The sequence below is a fragment of the Haemaphysalis longicornis genome, unplaced genomic scaffold, assembly GCF_048455015.1.
Source record: "Haemaphysalis longicornis isolate Haplotype H1 unplaced genomic scaffold, Haemaphysalis longicornis Haplotype H1 scaffold_8, whole genome shotgun sequence".
NCBI lineage: Eukaryota > Metazoa > Arthropoda > Arachnida > Ixodida > Ixodidae > Haemaphysalis > Haemaphysalis longicornis.
Window position 1 is genome coordinate 117,104,453 of NW_027526445.1, and position 19,144 is coordinate 117,123,596.

At 46.7% G+C, this 19,144-nt stretch overlaps 2 protein-coding genes across 2 annotated transcripts in view; one reads left to right on the forward strand and one right to left on the reverse strand.

Moving 5' to 3' along the window:
• LOC144149266 (inositol-trisphosphate 3-kinase A-like) overlaps positions 1 to 19,144 on the reverse strand; it is a 488,782-nt gene that overhangs the window by 249,444 nt on the left and 220,194 nt on the right. The gene's annotated exons all lie outside the window — the stretch shown is intronic.
• Positions 367 to 16,164, forward strand: LOC144149583 (uncharacterized). Its single transcript, XM_077681221.1, has 6 exons — positions 367 to 513; positions 6,201 to 6,222; positions 10,014 to 10,152; positions 12,518 to 12,755; positions 13,928 to 14,077; positions 15,893 to 16,164. Exons 1-6 carry the CDS (start codon positions 382 to 384, stop codon positions 16,151 to 16,153), a joined length of 942 nt encoding a protein of 313 aa, XP_077537347.1. The 5' UTR covers positions 367 to 381; the 3' UTR covers positions 16,154 to 16,164.

Sequence of the window (19,144 nt, forward strand, 5' to 3'; positions counted from 1 at the left end):
CCCCTACCTCTGCAGCAGGTGATTGAACGGAAGCAAAGAAATTTGGAAGATGCGAGAAAACAATGACATCATTTTCCCCGCCCCGCGAGAAACGTTGCCGCAAAGCAATACAAAAAACGGATATAAGTAGTAACACCGGCCGAGATATATACGCAGCCAATGGAACACTAAACGCTACGAAAGGGGAAAAAAAAGTCTCGTAATGGCAGGAAGCCGACATAGTTGCGAGAAGTCCTTAAATATGTGGCTCGAGTGACAGATGCTCCTTCAAAACTGCACCTTTTTATATTGGAGCTAGGAACAACAATGGCGGATGTGCGTGCGAAGCGAGGCCACACGGGACCACCGACAAGTGCTGCACGTAAAACGGCGGTCCGCGAGATGCCGCGAAGAATCGTCAAGTTGGCTTGTAGCATAGTGGAGTCCGTTGGCGGCAAAGCGCGACTACTCAGAACGCTGTGTGTGACAGAACTTGCGACCGTGTGCCTTCTAGGGGTTATCATGACTCCACTGGTGAGTGGTAATAATTTTGTTTGCTCAGTGTTTAGACATGGAATTCATTTAGTCGTACGCAACCATCGTCAGACATCTTCCATTCACGTTTTGCAACCGGTTACAGAGCCTAAAGAACGGTAGAATTTCTCTCTCTCTAGAATAGTTCATCATGTCTTTACGAGTACTCTGAACTGGTCTAGTTGGCCCTGACTCATTATACCACTGCGCGAAACGACGAAGGCTAGGTCAATAGAATATACAACCCGGGACAGAGCGAAGACGAACAACTCGTTTTTAGTATTTTATAATGTGTTGCAGATTTCGGGGCCACTGGGAGAAGCAACACATACAAAAAAAGCAACTGCTACCCTAAACCAATGCTTGTATGTGCACGCATGACACCAGTTTTCTTTTTGTTTCCGTAAGCACAGGCTATTCGTTTCATGCGATAACTAAATTTCTTTTGGTAAAGTGTGACAGAGACGGCCCGCGTGGCCCGTCATTCGCTTCCGTGTGTGCGCGAACGGTGTGTGAGGCCGGTGACCTCACTGCAATGCTTTTATTTCAGCCGATGAACCTGTATTCCCGACGCATATTAAAGGAAAACCGCTCATTAGTAAGAGGCCTGAGTGAACGTTTAAAAATATTGGGTGGCCTCAGTGAAACCGCAGCCGTGAAGCGCGGCGCCCCTCATATACCCGGTGTTCACATCTCAGAGGCGCTGATCACTTTTGGATAACTTAAAGGAGCCATGAAGAGAAAATACATCATCACCAGCCTATCTACGCCCACTGCAGGGCAAAGGCCTCTCCCATTATTCTCCAATTACCTCGGTCCTGTGCCAACTGGGACCAATTTATCCCCGCAAACTTCTTGATCTCATCTGCCCATCTACCTTTCTGCCGTCCCCTGCAGCGCTTGCCTTCTCTAGGGATCCACTCTGTTACCCTTAATGACCAGCGGTTATCTTGCCTTCGCATTACATGCCCTGCCCACGTCCATTTCTTCTTCTTAATTTCTACTAATATGTCTTTAATTTGAACAACTTCGTTTAATTTGAAAGAACTAGGATTCAGTACCTCACTCAGCTCCATTGCAGCCACAAAAGATGTTTTTTAACGAAAAAAAAGCAAGAAGTATTTAAGAACTTCAAATTTTGCGCCACAGTGACGTCATGACAAGAATGACGTCATACGGGCCAACAATGGGCCTCCTCGATTATCCCCGGATCGTCCGCGGACTGCCCGAGACGCGATCCGGCGCTCGATTTTCCCATGTATTCCTATGGGGCTTCCAGTCCGAACGCAGTCCTCGGGCTACCCGCGGACCGTCCAGGACTGGTAAATCGAGGATGCCCAATGAAACATAATTTTCAGTGCGTTAACTGCACGTTAGCATTCAAGTGATGCGGTCAAATGAAACTAGAGGCCCCATTACAGACGTGCAGTCATGTGTCGTCGTGACAGGTAAGTTAGGCCGCTGCCAATCGCTCAAACAAGGTTCCGTGACGTCATAGAAAAGTTGCGGGAAATTCGCTAGGGGGTCGCGACTGCTTCACACGTTTTCTTTCATATCTCCGTTACTTGTTCCTAGATTGCGATGATATTGGTATCATTGTTATCGGGACTAAGCAGTCTTTCTAATAAACCCAACTTGTATTTTGTCTTCATGGCTCTTCTAAGTTTTCATGGTTTATTTCCATTTTTTCTCCGAACCGTGCGGAGAAGAGAGGGTCAGACGTACAAGAAATCATCGGTAAGCGTTCCAAGAAAAGCCTTCTCTTTTTAACAATGGGTATCTTTTCAAGGGCTGGAATCTTGAGATTGCGGCAGCGAAAAATGCTTCTTTTGTTGTTTCCAAATGACAACCATGATAGTTATTCTTTCTGAGCGTTTGCAATATCGACACGGCGAACATTGTCGGAAAGGCGGGCCAAGTTGGTTTTCACTCGTAGGTCATCCATCAGAGACAACCGTTTATTTTACCAAGAAAATCAGAACACCCCGTGTATTTAAGACGTCGGTGCCCTTCGAAGAATTCGCGGTGCACACTGGTGCGCAGTTCTTGACTGTAGCGCACCATACAGCACAGGTGCTGTGGCCATGAGTTAACCGAAAATTTAAACCATAGATGGGCTCCCCTGGTCCAGTTTAAAAGATGCAGCCACGAAATTGTTGCGTCTACAGACATCAAGCGAAAGGGATACTGTTTCAACGAGCGTGCCCACCCGACCTTGTCCTGTTATCCGCGGCTGGTTTAAATTTACAACCCTACTTTCAATGGAACGGGATAACACACAAATAGACAACCCAATGGCTAATGAAGGTGTCACAGAGGTGTCAGATGGTCATGAAGGGTCTGATGGGTTTCCAAAGGCGGAGCGATAGCTGCAACCGTGCTTCAGTTGGTGCCAAAGGTGGCTGTGATCATATCTAACTTTTATTGTCAGACTCGTGTAACAGCGTAAAGTTATTGACATCACCTGGCAACCCGTTTATTTTCTTGTGCCGCGCATTCCAGATTTGCACAACGGCCTTTCACAGACTTTCTTTAACAGGACAGCTACTGCAAGCAAGTTCTCTCCGTAGAGATTTAAGCTTGCTATAGTTTTGCCATCCTTCAGCGACCAAAGGGCGTCGACATCATCCGCTCAATAATATGAATAGCAATAGCAATAACTAATAAGGTAGACCTGAAGCTATCTACGCAGTTCACTCAGCTGTTTTCTTTGCCTGGGCAACAGTGCGTCACTAGGAAGACAGACGCGCCATCTTTGCTGCAATCCTAAAGGATGCACCTACCACACCTCAGCACCTGCCTTTTTGGAACGTTTATGAGAACATTTCTTTAGTGTCACCTAGAATGTCACCTAGGTCACTTTAATGTCACTTTAATGTCACCTAGGCCTGTCTGCACATCTTATACAAGGCCACTTGAAAACCACTGCTGGGCTTTTAGTGGCCTTCAAATGACTATGAAATGGTCTTGGCGCGCTTCCCAAACCCGAGCAGACCAGGCCGATAAATGTTGCTCGAATTCAAAACTGAACACCCCGCGACAACTCATTCGAGGGGGCATGCACTCTATGCTACCGTTTTCATGTTGCAAACGACGTTGGAAGAGCCATACCGGTGTCAGATACAGGTGTTCCCCGCTGTGGTTTAAGACACTCCCGGCTATTTTGTGTGCTTTACCTGAAGTGCATCGCTGAGGCAGGATAACATGCCACGTGTGTCTGAGAGTATACCGCTTATCCGACACACCACAGCTAACCGTCAGCGCGATAAGTGAACTCACTCCAAAGCCCTTTGTTTCAGTTCACTTTTAGTTGTTGTTTTTTTCGCCAAAAGTACAAAAGGTGAAAAAAGAAACGATGACCGGAAAAAAGCTGCATTATAGCAACTTGACTGGGTATCTGGCCACCGCGAACAAGCACCATGAACAGTCCTGTGATTCAGCTTCCCCACAATGCGTTAGACTGACCAATTCATGCAGCCAACAAGAAAATTTCAGCATTGGAGGATGTGTAGCATACGATTTGACTCGTAAGCTCGGCCTGCGCTGGGCTATCATGCAATGCAAGCATGACGTTCTGTCTGTCGCAGTGCGGCGCAGCGCAGTGCTGCAGCGCAGGCCACATGCCGGAGTCGAGTCGTTTTCCCTTTGCTCTTATTCGTTGAATTTACATTGATGGCGGAATGTATTTGTCACTCTAGCGTATTTTGGTAAAGCTGAAATACGGGATTTGTTTTTAAGAGACGAACAGACGGCCACGAACAAATGTCTTTTAGCATATCTCGCTGAAGTCAATTTTTACAATCTCATCTCGTACCACTTGTAACTTTCGGATCTCTCAGCATTAAGGGGGTACCGGGGGTTATGCACCCATCATGATCACCTTCATCCACCATTATGACCATCTTCATATTTTTCAATCAGGGCCCGTTACACTCACATATTGAGCTCTTTTAGTAATACAGTCGAACCTTGTAAATAGTACCGGGACAGTAAATTAGTTCGTTATATAATACGATATTCGTTGTAACAGTACAGGTAAAAATTGGCTCTAGCAAATCGAAAATCTGGCTCGCGCAAAAATACTTGCTACAAAAATATATTTTTTGAGGCCTCGAATCCACTATAAACAAGGTAACCCTTACCTTTCCCTTTGTTGCCTTTCAACCTCAACGAACGGGAACATGAGTGTGTGAAGTTGCAACAGAACAAAGTTCCCTCGACAAAACAGGCCTGCGTCTTCATTTATTTGTTGAAGTATATGATCTTCGTCTGGTGGATACTCACAGTTATGAGCAGGATGAAGTTCTCCACAGTGTCCACGAACAAAGGGGCCTTTTCTACTTCTGCAGTTTCGGACGACGGGTATTTTTCAAGTAGCTTCTCAGACTCCTGGTGAAATATTTCTTCGTTATATCCAATGTCGCGCGCGGCTCTCACGGTTTCCGTTTCGTTATAAAAGAATAAGTTGCACTTAAAGAAAGCGTGACCAACCATTGTTACCAAAGTACGTATTTAGTTCGCTATAGCCGATTATTCGCTATATCAGTGTTCGTTATAACGAGGTTCAACTGTAGTATCATACTCATACCATGTGCATTTGAGACACTAAAATGACAGCGAAGGACCACTAAATACGATCGTGGCGCTCTTTGACCTTGGCTGCTCTTGCGCCATAAACACACACATACTACTGCTGCTACTACTACTACTACTACTACTACTACTACTACTACTACTACTACTGAAATACGGGATTACCTTACAGCGTGGATGCGTGCCAAAAATAGTGCGCTTTATGCAGATCAGGTATTCTTTAGAGGGAGGTACCCAATCTGGCATCAAGGGACCAAATATGAACTTGCTGGTCTCGGTTATAGAGTGGTTATATCGTTTTGTCGTCCCCTTCATGACGTCCACGCGATCAACGAGGCTATCGCCCATCTTACTGTGCTAATAATACACCCTCAAGGAGCGGCAGTAAAAACACGCAGGTACAGCTAACACTTATTCATCAACCGGGAAAGCCCTTTTCATTCAACAACCTAAGGCCCTTCTCGCTTAGCTGTTGTGTAGGGAAACTTTTCGAGAAGTGTGGTTTTTCCCATATTTGAATCGTATACCTTGAGGTTACCCAACTCTTGCCGGACACCCTCTTCTGGTATACCGCTTACACCCGGTATTAGTTTAAGGAGGATGTCATCGGTGGCCCTATGGGCTGACGGTCCAAACTAGAGCTGTACTGAATTTGGGCGTCAGGGAATCTTTCGACAACGTCTCCTACTGCATCATGACGGGCCAACTCGTCTCGCCACATTGATAAACCCGCATTAATTATGTAGGCGTCTTTCTCCCTGACCACACGGGCACCACAGGCCTGGGTGAGCCCCGACATACCCTACATCTCATGGGCAGGGGGGAATGCCAAGGGAATCCTAAAGTCTTCAGAATGCTAAAACGGGAAGGGCATGGCACGCAAGCTGACAGTGAAAAAGACTGCAGATAACACAGGCGTTCTGTTAACCGGGCACAGTTGTGAAGGTCCGCTTTTGCAGCCACCCTCGTGCCAGCAATAACCCCTCGCGTTCGCAGCTGTTACCATAAAAGCATCCGTTTTATCTGTTTGTGTATTGTACGATACAGATTCAATATGGCAGGGAAATGTACACATATACTTTGTTTTCCTGCAGGTGAAGGCGTCATCGTTATCAAGTAAGTGAATATAGTGCTGCATGCGCGGAACCATTCCACACGTAAGTCAACAATGGAAGTCAAACCAAAAGAGAGGTGCACGCATTTGGAGGTTGAAGGTATAAATCATCGCTGTTGGACTGTTCTTGATAAAGCAAATCGAGGCAACCATAACGCAAGTACACCTTTACTGGATGTTAAATTGCATCATGCATCCAACCATCCCTCGTGAAAATGGACGTTGAGTTTTAATAGACCCCCTATTGTGTTTCTATAGAGCCAATAAAAAGTCAATTAAAACTCATCGCTTATAGACTGTGCTCGTTAGAAAGTCAACAAACTTTTTATTGCACAAAGTCAACCTACATTTTGTTGCCTTCAATACATTGAGTTTTAATACACTTCATATTGCGTTTCTATAGAGTGAACCAAATCTCCTTTCCTAAACACTGCGGCCAATGTAAAATCAATAAACATTCTATTGCAAAAATGCAACATGCATTTTGTTGCCTTCACTATATTGAGTTTTAAAAGACTTTATATTGCCTTTCTCTGGGGTCGATCGAACTCCTTATGTGTGGACTGCGGTCATTAGACAGGCAATAAACATCTTATTACGAACACGCAGCAAGCACCTTGTTGCCTTCATCATGTTGAGTTTCAATAGACTCTGTATTGCGTTTCTATAGCCCACCCACGGAGGTCTGGTAGTTTTTATCCGTGCATATATGTGGGGTGCTATTGCGCCGCCTGCCCCCCCCCCGCATCAACAGAGCTCGCGAGATAGACGTACCATCACTTCGTCTTGAGAGCACTTGGGCGCTGTGGTGCCCGGGGTGACGGACATCACCGCCGGAGAGTCCGAGCTCCTACAAAGCTCCTCTGTTAGAACTTGCCAGAAAACCTGACTCACAGGCAACAGGATATTACGCCTATACTCAATGAGAACTTTATAGAAAGCTAATAGAGATAAATTTAATAAAAACTCATCAGAAATTCTATTCAGACTTAGCTCATATGCAAAAGGTTGTGATGACTGGGCACAATAGGAATTTTACAGAAATATAATTGAGATAAATTTAATAGAAACCCGTCAGAAACTGTACTCAAAGCGGACTCACTCACAACAGGATGTTACGACGATACTCAATAAGAATTTTAAGAAAGTCAGTTCAGGCAAATTTAATAAAAACTCATCAAAAAGTTTATTTAAAGTTTATTCACACGCAACAGGATGTTATGATATACTCAATAACAATTTTATTTAAACATTTTGCCATAAATTTAATAAAAATTCGTCAGAAAATATATTCAAACCTGACTCACACGCAACAGGCTGTTGCGACTATACTCGGTAAGAATTGCATAGAAAGCTTATTGAAACTTTTTTATAAAAACCCTATGAGAAACTCATAAGAAACTATATTCAAAAGCGATAAGGTCTATTGACTTCGCTCTATAGACTTTTAATTAAAGCGCGGTGGCCAATTTGTAATGGAAACTCAATAGAAATATTCTATAAAATGTTGACAAAATGTTTATAGGATTCTTTTGAGCAATCTCTATAACAAGTTTATTAAATGTCGGTAAACATTTTTATGAGGGATGATAAAAGCTACTGCTCTGTCAAAGACCTAATGTGTGAAAATTAAAATTCTGTCGTGAACGTATTGCAGTTTGGAGACCAGCTTCAAACGAAAAACTTGATCTAAGCGCACATTTTTATTCAGCACAAGCTTTAATATCTCTTGAAACCAGGACTAATTTATACTCCTGTGTTCCGTTAGACTTTAGAAACAAATGTGCAAAGTGGTTTCACTTCCATTTTAACACGGTAGCATAATCGACAGCTCCAAGAAAAACATAAACGCTACACATAATAGGCATCAAACTAGAAAATGAATTCCCGGAAGAAATAAATAAATAGACCCATACACATAAAAGCAGTGAACCTTTGACGTGCCACGTACAATCACGATACGTTCGAATATGAACGGAGCGCGTGGCTCGCGCTACATGTTGCGCATCCCGGTGATGTGCCACGTGTGTGAAGTAGAAAAAGTTACGAGAGTTAGTGTCCAACCCTGGTATGGAACCCCATCGTTGGGCATCCGAACATTTTGATTCGTGCGTCAACGCGTACGGAGCCCGTCCACGCAACTGTTATCCAACGTCGTCGCTGCCTGGGATGAAAACGGCGCACGAGTATATCGTCTTGTATTTTTTTCTACCTTATGCCGAGCGCCCTAAGCAGAATATACTTTGCCCAACGAAATGAGGCTTTTGTTCAATGGCTACTGCTTGGATTAACTCTATGAATGAAAGGTACAAGGAAGTGAGACATGCGAGCAAACCAGCGAGACACATGGTACATTGCTCCAAACCAATCATAAACACTCGTTGAGACATGAAAGCATTGTTTTTAGGAGTTTGCACTCCTAAAAACAGTGCTTTTGTACTCCTCTGAAAGTTTCAAACATACGGAGACTGGCCGGATGGCAATACAACGCGCCCGTCCGGCAGATTAATGAAAAGGAAAACAAGGTACGGTGTCTAGCAAAATTTCTTTCTTCTATGTACTTTCGTTCTGGTAATCATCGTCGAACCTCCATAGTGACTTTGAAGCAATATTCTGAAGCCTGAACTTTACAACGAAAAAAAAAAACGTTTTTGAGTGCGGAAATTAATGACAACGCTGAAATGTTTGGCCTTGTTTGGGAACTGCTACTCAGTGTCCCATATTCTCCAAAATTTCTATATTCCACGAGGGAGGAGTTCCTTGCAGCGCCCCTATTCTACTCGAGCAAAGTCTTCCTTGAATGGCAGACTTACGAGGAGAGAGTGGATTTAACCATGCGTTTTTATAAATGTCGGTATCATTTCGACATTTTTACAAACGTCGTTATCGTGTGCATTGGTTTATAACTTACTTATAAGAATATATATTATAAAGGACTCATCAGCTACCACACTCGCGACAGATTTGTGACGTGCCACGTTGCCCCAAAATGGGGGAGGAAGGGGACGAGGTAGAAAAATATCCCACTTGTTTTGTTATTTATTAGTATCTTGTTTCGGATGCCATAAGTGTCGAAAAAGTCGAGAAAGATGATACCTTAAAGTTAGAACAACAACAACAAAAGAACATGACGATCTGAAGCAGACTTGTCTATGTGCGCAGGCAGGCCGCATTTGATTCATCTACATCATTAAGCGGGTGAAGATGAATCTTCGTGTGAGCATCGGACTAGGCATAAGTCCCTACTGACAAAGTGTTGCTAGCACATATCTGCGGTAATGTGTTCGTGAATGGGTATGCAACGCCGGGTTCTACCTTCTCAGTGCTAGCGTGCAAATTGATTAATTGATTGATTGATTGATTGATTGATTGATTGATTGATTGATTGATTGATTGATTGATTGATTGATTGATTGGGTTAGCAATTTCATGACGCGTTGTTTGATATACCTTTGTGGGTATGCGTGATAAGTGTGTGTACTATGCTCTCAGTACGCGCACGGATTTCTCGTGAATAAACCTCCCACTGCTTTCGCGCTATAAGATATTCAGCCTTAAATGTTCTTGTAACGTGTCACAATAAGGGAAACAGAGGATAAACGTTGGCTCAAGTTTTAACCGAAAGTCACATTCGCGGGACATTAAGTGTGACGCCAATTATGTGCGAAAAGCTAGGGATGACTAACCCCGGGAAGGTTTAGCGGCCAAGAACAAAACTTATAACGCGCTCCCCCCCCTTCCCCCCCCCCCCATGTTTCATGTATACCTAACCTACATTCATACTGCCCTACAGGACAGAGGGAAATATTCAGGTTGGACGCTGACGCTGAGCTATTCGCAAAAGAGATGGCATCGCAGAACCATTATATCCTGGATTGGTTCGACCTCTGGTACAACCACACGAAGAACCTAAAACACAGGACAAACAGAGGGTAAGGAAGTTCTGTTGCGTGCCTCTTGTGCACGTCCAGGCTGCTTTCTGCTGAGGGGAAACACATGTGAGTGGATTTGAACAGGCAAGACGTATATTGATCAATCCCTGCTAAGCGCGCAGTATCAACTGCGCCCACCGCTCCGCCGTTCCGATCCGAGGTCCAACCGGGCAGCGTGACCGGGCGCCCAGGTCGCGGAGGGCATCGCATTCTCCACCACCCCTCTCCCCTAGACCCAGTTTTGAATAAAACGTTACTCCTTCTCCTCCTCCGCCTCCGATCCGAGCCATTCTGAAGCCACATAACCATGGTCCATGGGCCATCAAGCCTCGGGATCAAGTTTTTGACACTGAGACATGCTTGTGAACGAAAATGTTACCATAGCACTAGTTTTTGTTAGGTCAAATCAGGTTCCTGACCGATCCCCTCATAAGGCACACATCGCCACCAGAGTGCCCTGGCCCCTGTTTGATAACAACGCTGGCGATCACAGGATGGCATTCAGACTTATGCCACCCAGAGGATGGTATAGCCTGAACGAAGTACGCATGAACGCTCTTGGACTGCATTTTAAGCGCCCTCTCCATTCGGTCTCCGGCCACCTGACACAGACCGCTCCTTTTTGTCGTCTCTGGCTGGCGTAACATTCACGGATGCTGACTCCTGCTTGGCTGACTTAATCAAACAAAAAGAATAATTCGTGCAACCTCCGCGCACATTCTATTGCGACCAATGTGAGTAATGTTTAGTTGAATGAAGTTTTTGAAAAGAAAATTTAAGGTCTGCGAACTGCTTTTCACGACACGGATATAGGTTTTTCGGGATTTCTCATGTCGTTTTAGCGGAAACCCTCGACTGCCTCCCACAATTCAACTAGCGATGGCGAGCTGCGCGATTCATGCTGGTTCTAGCTCGTCGCTAAATTCCTACAGTTAAACATGGATATAACGAAGTTGACGAAAATCCGCAATTTTTCGTTACACGCAGGTTTTCGTTACAACAGGTTCTGAGTTAAAAGCTCTCGTGAATGAAACAGAAACGGCAGCAAAATGCTAGGCATCAGTTATGGTGAGCTCACCATTAAAGTATTCATTTCACGGTGAAAAACTGCGTGATTTGCGCCTGCTGCTTTCCCACGGCCTTAGTCACTACCCGGCACTCCAAAGACGGAAGGTCACTTATTCCCGTATTCAGATGCGTAACTTAAGTATGGTTTTTGCCTTTTGATACTTTTCGGTGCCCTTACCCGTCTCAAGCACCAAACTCATGCTGAAAGGGCGCATTTAGCGAACTTGATGCTCTTCTTTGCCGCACTCAAAATTGTTGAGAGTGTGCTAGCTGGGATACTGTACGTACCAGGTGGCGACGACATTCTTTCTCCCCGGCGGAGACGGCATTTAAAATTGAGAGCTTGTCTAGAAAAGACAAAACATCTCGTTTTCTGGCAGCAGAACTCATCAACGGCGAACAGACACCACATATGGCAGTGGAGACGCGCGACCACACGCCGACGGACAGGCCTAGCACCTTACCGGCACCGCACTCACACTGGAAACGCGCGGACGCTTGCGGTGCGGGCGAAGGTCGTTAAATAAGTACACTTCTCCAGCTGATTTTTCAGACAAAGTGCAAAAAACAATGGCTCATCAGCGTAGCGAATTCGTTACATCAAGATTAACCGTCGCAACGCATTAGTTTATATATCTAGAGAGGTCGCAAACACACGGATTTCAATCATGGAGCTGCCAATGAGAAATTGAAAAATTTCGTTAAACCCAGGAATTCGTTACATTGAGGTTAGTTACATCCAGGCTTAACTGTATATAACTGTATGTTGGTTAACACATTAAATTTGTGCCGGAGTCTTACCTTGCACCAGACCGAACAGCGCGCATCTTGCTTCCCGATTAAGAGATTGTACAATGACTTGATTCGGGAAAAGCTACATCAAGTTACACGAAAAAAGTTACATGATGCAAATCTCAGACCACAACTCAAGTCGTATGAGCTTGTCCAGCGTTGTAGTGTAACATTGTAAATCGGCACTCATTACTTGATATTAGACGTTCCGATGGGTCGACAACGTAATTAGACGTTCCGATGGGTCGACAAAAGGGACATTGCTGAGTATGCCTACTCGTCATCCGGACGTCTGTCCTACAACTGCTGCATGTACGGCAGGCAACTACGTTTAAGGTTGAAAGCCTGCGGTATAGAAACTCGTACAGGAACAAACCTACCCGCTCACCCTAATGGGGCTAACCACGAATTCGCTTCACTTTACCGTTCTTGATAGCATGAGCGAACGCCTTAACCCTCTGTGTAAATGATGCGACAATAATCAATCTGATTATTAAACGCGCAGGTACCAACTTTCGGTCGTGATGGGCAACATGGAGTTGGGCGAGCCTGCTGTACAAATGGACACAGCGAAGGTCGCGACTCTGTACGAGAACTCGTTCGAAAATAATCACAGACAGGCGTCGACGATGGAGATTTCGGAAACGAAGCAGGTCACCAAAAGCAGCATCCTGGAGACTTTCCACGGTTTCGAGAGCAATTCGACCACTACCATCGAGGGTGGCATCCCAGGATTTCTCAAGGTGATGGACCATTCGGAAATTTTATTGAGTTGGGTATACCCTGCCGAAGGAAGAATCCCCCACAGCTGATATTCATTTAGAGTGAAGTTTTTTTTAGCTTACACGGGGCGATTTAAATTTGATTTCATAACAGCCGTTGAAATTCCAACTTACAGTTAGAAGACCGGTGCATGCTGCCGTCATGCGCATGTGCTGCGCATCAAATGTGTTAATGGTTTTTTTTTTTTTTAGCTGAGCAATACCAACATGTATTCACTTGCCACCCGTACTAGTAGTTGGAAAAGTTGTTTATGGCCTGTTTCGATAGACACCGTTATTACGGGTGAAGTTCTTCCTGTAACCTGCGACGACACGGTCTGTTTGTGGATAGGAACACGACCTTGGGCCCCTTTATAAAACCGTACCGAAGTGTTCTTATAGGGACACTGCAACACTTTTTTCAATTTTTTTTTTAAATCTTAAATGCTTGCAGAACGTAGTCACCCAACACACCCAGCACTTAGATTAGGTGCTCGCAAAGTACTTTAGCTAAAAATTGCTGCTCTATGCCCATCAGGGAACTTGTGAACTTGCTCAAAAGTTTTTCGTCTCTTTCCCGGTCAAGACGTTCTTCGACGGCTCGAATTACGTCACTAAGGCCATATAGCGCCTGTTGGCCGGTTTTTCTTCAGTAGCAGCAATTAATGCTTTTCGATAACAACTTAAAAAAAAAGCCACAAAAACGAAGCAGAAATGGAAGGCGTACCGGTGCGGCAAATCACGTAGTGCCGCTCCGTGCTGGCGATAACTATAGCTTTCGCAGTGGTTCCAGACACGCAGGAAAGAGTGAAAGCGCTTATCGAAAGTGTTGCGGGGTCCCTTTAAGGTATATCTCTGAACACTTTCCTCAAACTCTTTATGAAGTTGAACTTTGTGGTAATTTGTTTTTGTTGGCCCTTGTAGCCGTCCCCTTCCACCTACACTGCCCCCCGCCTCCTTAGCTTTGATTTGAATGGCCGGGTGGCTTATGAACCAATCGGATACTTTCCTGTTTCTAGGACAGCGCTGTTATTACTAGTCGCTGCGTCCTGATACATGTCTTAATAAATTCTCTTTTCCGTTACTCGAACATGGCGATCTGGTTTGCCCATTGAAACGCCCATATAAACACCATCTCTGTTAAATATTTTCAGGTAAGCGCCGGTTGGGGCATTGAAGTGATCATCCACAAGGTCAAAACCGAAGTCAGCAGCACCACACAGCAGGTTTCGCTTTCTCTGAACGTCACCATACCGCCAAAAACGAGAGTCAACGTTCGGTGGATCGTCACGACTACGGAAACGGTACGTCACGGCGAACTGCGGGGAAACCTACTGAAGTGCTGTCGCACTGCAGTGTCTTAAGCTACGTGCACACTACATAGCGTCCATCTCTCCGTGCCGCCCTGCCGACGGCCGTCCGAGGCATCGCGCCGCGGTGCGGGTGAAGGCTGCGGCGCGACACCGCTGGCGGCCGTCGGTAGGGTTGCAGGGAAAGTTGGACGCTATGTAGTGTGCACGTGCCATAAGAGAACGGGCCGGGTCTCCGAAGAACGTACCGTCCTCGCACCTGTCCAGCCACTGTGAGAGCGCTGCTGCGCTCCTTAGTTCAACCAGTCAGTAGTTTTGTATCACGAAACTTGCGCTGAATAGACATAAACAGACGAAGGAAGACGGACGATGCGCAACTCACAACTGCTGCATGTTTGTGAGTTGCGCATCGTCCGTCTTCCTTCGTCTGTTTATGTCTATTCAGCGCAAGTTTCGTGATACATAATGCACCAACTAGCCCAACAGCACATCGTACAGTCAGTAGTTGTTTTTGCAGCTGAGCCCAAGAACACTGCGGATTCCATACCGACCTGCGGCTGCCGCTCTTCTGATGGAGGCGAAAAGCGGAAACGACCGCATGTTCCAGATTTGGGCGCACGTTAACGATCCCTTGCAGGTGGTCAGAATTAATTCGGCGCGCCTCATCGCCTGCGTAGCGCCGGCGCGTTAAACCCTACAATCAACCAATCAGTCAGTCAGTGGTTGTGATGAGGCACAAAAACCAGCGCACGCGGTAAATCACAGAAGTTTACCAGATTTGTAAAAGCAGGGAAAACGTGCGTGAGCCATTATTCCATTCCGCTAGCAGATGCTGAGGTGGCATTTCTGGCTTTTCTCAGCACCTAACAGGTGCTGAAGTGCTTCTTCTGGAAAAAAAGCTTCACTGGTGTAATAGCTCATGCCATTTTTGTATAAGCAAAATAATATTACTCTGAACAATAAAAGACGACTCTACAGCGGCTAATGCGCGCCATCTCGAGTCTCATACAATGTCGGTTCTCCGTTGAAACGCTGCAATGATTTCCGAAATCAAATAACCTGGAAACTCAGAATGATGTGCGCGATCATCACGCGATGTAGTAGCAGTCATACAGTTATCCCTTCACCGTAATGTGGTATGGAACGCGGGACGCAAGCGGAACGCCCTTCCTCGAGGGAGACAGGGACATCAGATAACTGCCTTTCTTAGGCAATTGCAGCACGGTCAATTTCCTCAGAAAGGACAATGATGTGCTATCCGGCAGAATGAGGAGAGGATTCGTGACCTTCCCTATCAAAAATTGGTATCATATATGCTCGCTTCGCTGCAAATGTCGCGGAAAGAACGACAGTCCTCGGCCTCCCCTGCCGGGTAACTGTCTCTCTTCTCTCCCCCGTCCACATATCACGCTGGTCCCCTCCTGCCTCGATCCTCTCGTGATAAACAGAATGAAGGCTTGCTAAATTCAATTCAAATTTCCCGCGTTCGCACTGCTGCCGGGTCATCTGTTGGGACCTTTTGTTAATGTTTCGAGGCACGAGAGAAGGCCTCCAGCTCAAACCCTTTCTGTATTTTTGCTTAAAATATTGACATACTAAAATGTTCGCGTTTAAGTAGCCCATGAAAGAAAATGGCCTTTAAAAAAAGAACACTGTCAGGCCATCCGGTCCTCAATAACTTGAGGAGCTCATTCAGGAAGCTTGTGCGTACCTTTAGGTGTTTATTATGAATAGCGTGTACTATCGCAGCCTGTGTTCTTGCCAATTCTTCAGAAGAAACATTAACCACGATTTTTCATCACAACGCAGCACATTCCCTGGACCGTCAAGGTGACTGTGCGTGGAAAGTTCGTCGTTCAATTTAGGGGAACTCACAACGGCCAGCATCAGCGCATCTATTCAATCACGGACATGGCGAGGTACCTGCCCGAGTTGGAAGTGACTGGCGAAGATGAGGTTCAGTACACCGCCTCTGGAGTCTTGAAGGACTTGAAGGCGGAAAAGCTCGACGTGAGGGTGCGAGAAGAAAGCATCGGCCGAAAGAAACCACCTAATAAGAAACGTCCATAAGCGTGGTCTACTCGCATACATTTGTATAAAGATCTGAAGAATAGCGATCAACCCTGTGTCTTCTCATGATTCCCAGCAAATAAAACTGGCATCAGTGCCTAGCGCCCTTCGGGGCCCAATATTGGCAGTCCACCGTGAGGACACTGCTCTATAATTCCTTTATTCCAGTGAGTGCCAAATTAAACTGCCCGGAATTGCTCATAGTGTTAAAACCTCACGAACACTGAAACTTCGAATTAAGGAATGTTACAAGACCTTGACGCAACATTTTTTTTTTCTCGCAGCTCCACCGAACTGCACAAGAGCCCAAATAACTTATCTAAAAACAAGACGAAACACATGTCTTGAAATGTGCTACATTGAGGACATATTTCCATTTTTTAAACCTAAGCCTTAGATCTGTGAATTTCATAGAACGCGTGAGCTTTTGCGATCCTGTGAGGCCGACTTCACGGCCTCATAGAATAGGAAATCAGTCGCCTGGTCCAGCTCTCCTGATTAGCAAAATCTCCTACGCCACACCATACATAAACCTTCGACCATACGAAAGCGCCAAAATAGAATCCCGCATTCATGGAGACTACAAAACGGCCCTTTGCCTCCCCATTTACAAACGGACAAACTGCTCAACTTGGGACTACACAACGTCCTTGGAGAACCCATGGAAGCTCAGAGAATCTTCCAACATCAAAGCCGCACTTTCACGCCAACTGACCATGCCGTTCTCCATACGTTCGGCTACCCTACGCCACCAAATCAAGAGCGTCCACAACGTCTCCCAACTACCTTCACATCCATATTTCCCCCATACCACGCCATATGTACCCCACCTTCAATCAAGGCCGTCGGGAAGCATGGAACCGCCGCCTCATCATGAAGCCGTGGATGACCCCAGGTCCGTTACACTGACGTCGCCTATGACTCCTGCACTCGATGCACAACTTTGGCCACCCTCACACACACCGGCCTAATCTCCACGCACGTTAACAAAATACATACGGCAGAAGCTCTGGCCATCGCCTTCACAGCCACCACCCATGCCAAGCCTCCCCACGTCACTGTAGTCTCCGACTTACCGCAGGCATGCCGCCTATACCAGGCAGGTCCAGCCCCACCCGAGGCCATGTCTCTCCTCCAACATCTACCCGACGAGACCTCCATCACAATCATCTAGATGATTGTGATGCAGGTCTCGTCGGGTGCACGACTCCCGGACACTCGGCCGCCCGGCCTACGGGGCTGCAGGCCGAACTCTGCACTCCCGGGAATCCCACCACCCTGCACGAACGCCCTCCTGTCTCAATCAACGCTTACCCCCCGTGTCTACCCCCTCCACACACCACCCTAACCAACTAGCAAGCCATAATCTACCGCCGCTTTCGAACCAGTAACTTCTACGATCACGTCGCTCTCCCCGAAATCGCACCCACTATATATCCCGTCAATCTCAACACTGCGGCACCATACCTCACCACATTCCACCTCTTATACTTCTGTCCCCAGTCTCCTAATCCATCATCCCCCCCCCGGAAAAGTGGTAGGCTCAGCTGACCAGCCGGAACTTGGCCCGCCAGGCGGCCTTGTTTCTCGGGCCATTGAGTCGCCCCCGTCAAGAGACATCCTGGACTAGGGGCGTTTCACCACCACCCTTTCTCCTTTTCCTTTTGCTCCCATAAACGTTTTCTACTACTACTACAAAAACATCGTGAAGTACCCAGAATTCCCCACCAAAACAGTTGGCGTGAGCCGCAAAGCGTGATTTTACCCGCCACGGTTGCTCAGTGGCTAAGGCGTTGCGCTCTGAGCACGAGGTCGCGGGTTCGATTCCCGGCAGCGGCGGTCGCTTTTCTGATGGAGGCGAAAAGCAAGAATGCCCGTTTGTACGAGATTACCGCGCACGTTAAAGATCCCCAGGTGGTCAAAATGAATCCGGAGCCCTCCACTACGGCGCGCCTCATCGCCTGTGTTGCGTTGGCACGTTAAACCCCACAATCAATCGCAAAGCGTGATTTTGGGATCACGCGCAAGGAAAGTGCACGAGCGGGCACTCCGAGTACGCTTCCAAGAACCTCAAGTTCCTCCAGGTGAGCTGCCAGTGCGTGTCAAAGGAGCACTGTAGCTCGTCCCAGAAATATAACGCCGTGTTGCACTCCACAAAAAAAAAAAAAAAATGCTCGGGCATCTCCCGCCTTCCACACAGCAGGCAGTTGGCCTCTCCCAGCAGAACGAAACCCCGCTCCGCCTGTCTTACCTTAGTAGAAAGCACCCCTTTCTGCAAGAGAAAGAAAAAATACTTCGTGCCAGTCGGGATATGGAGCTTCCGTACACGCCACAGGGCGTCACTGTTCAGCTGACCAAGGGAAGGCAGGCGGTAAGTCGGTGCTGAGGATATGTTCCATTACAGTACAGCTTCTTTGGTTTCACTGCGCGCAGGTGCTCCCAGGAGAAAAGTCCCTGCGGAAGGGCCACCGCCCTCGCCATTTCTCTGTAAAAGCGCGTAACACCGGCACCATGTGCAAGCTCTGCTGTTGTTGCGACCCAAGAGGTGAGGTGTAAGGCCTGTATCTTAGATTGCCGCTTCCAGGAAACTGTCGCGATGATCACGGAAGAACATAAATCGCTGAACAGTCAGTTTAAACTCCACGTTAACAATACAGTGGGTCTGCGGCTTCCCCACTCCAGAGAATGTTGGTGCGGCGCATGGGCTCATACAAGGACCGGCAGAGGAATACCGCGAACAACTGGTGACACTTGGCCACTGAGCCTGCGTCAATGGTAGAGACTCGGCCCGGTACAAGATGGCTGAATATACCACAGCGTTGCAGACATGTGCCCTCGAGAAGAGGGCAATGTGTCGCGCTCTTCAGGGTTCCAATTTCCATCCGGCAGCTGCCAGTTCATCTGCCACCGGGGTCGATGGCTCTGCCATTGTCCAGTTCACCCCAAGGTAGCGGGTGATGGCCTCCCTCCATCGATTTTCTTAGAGTTGTT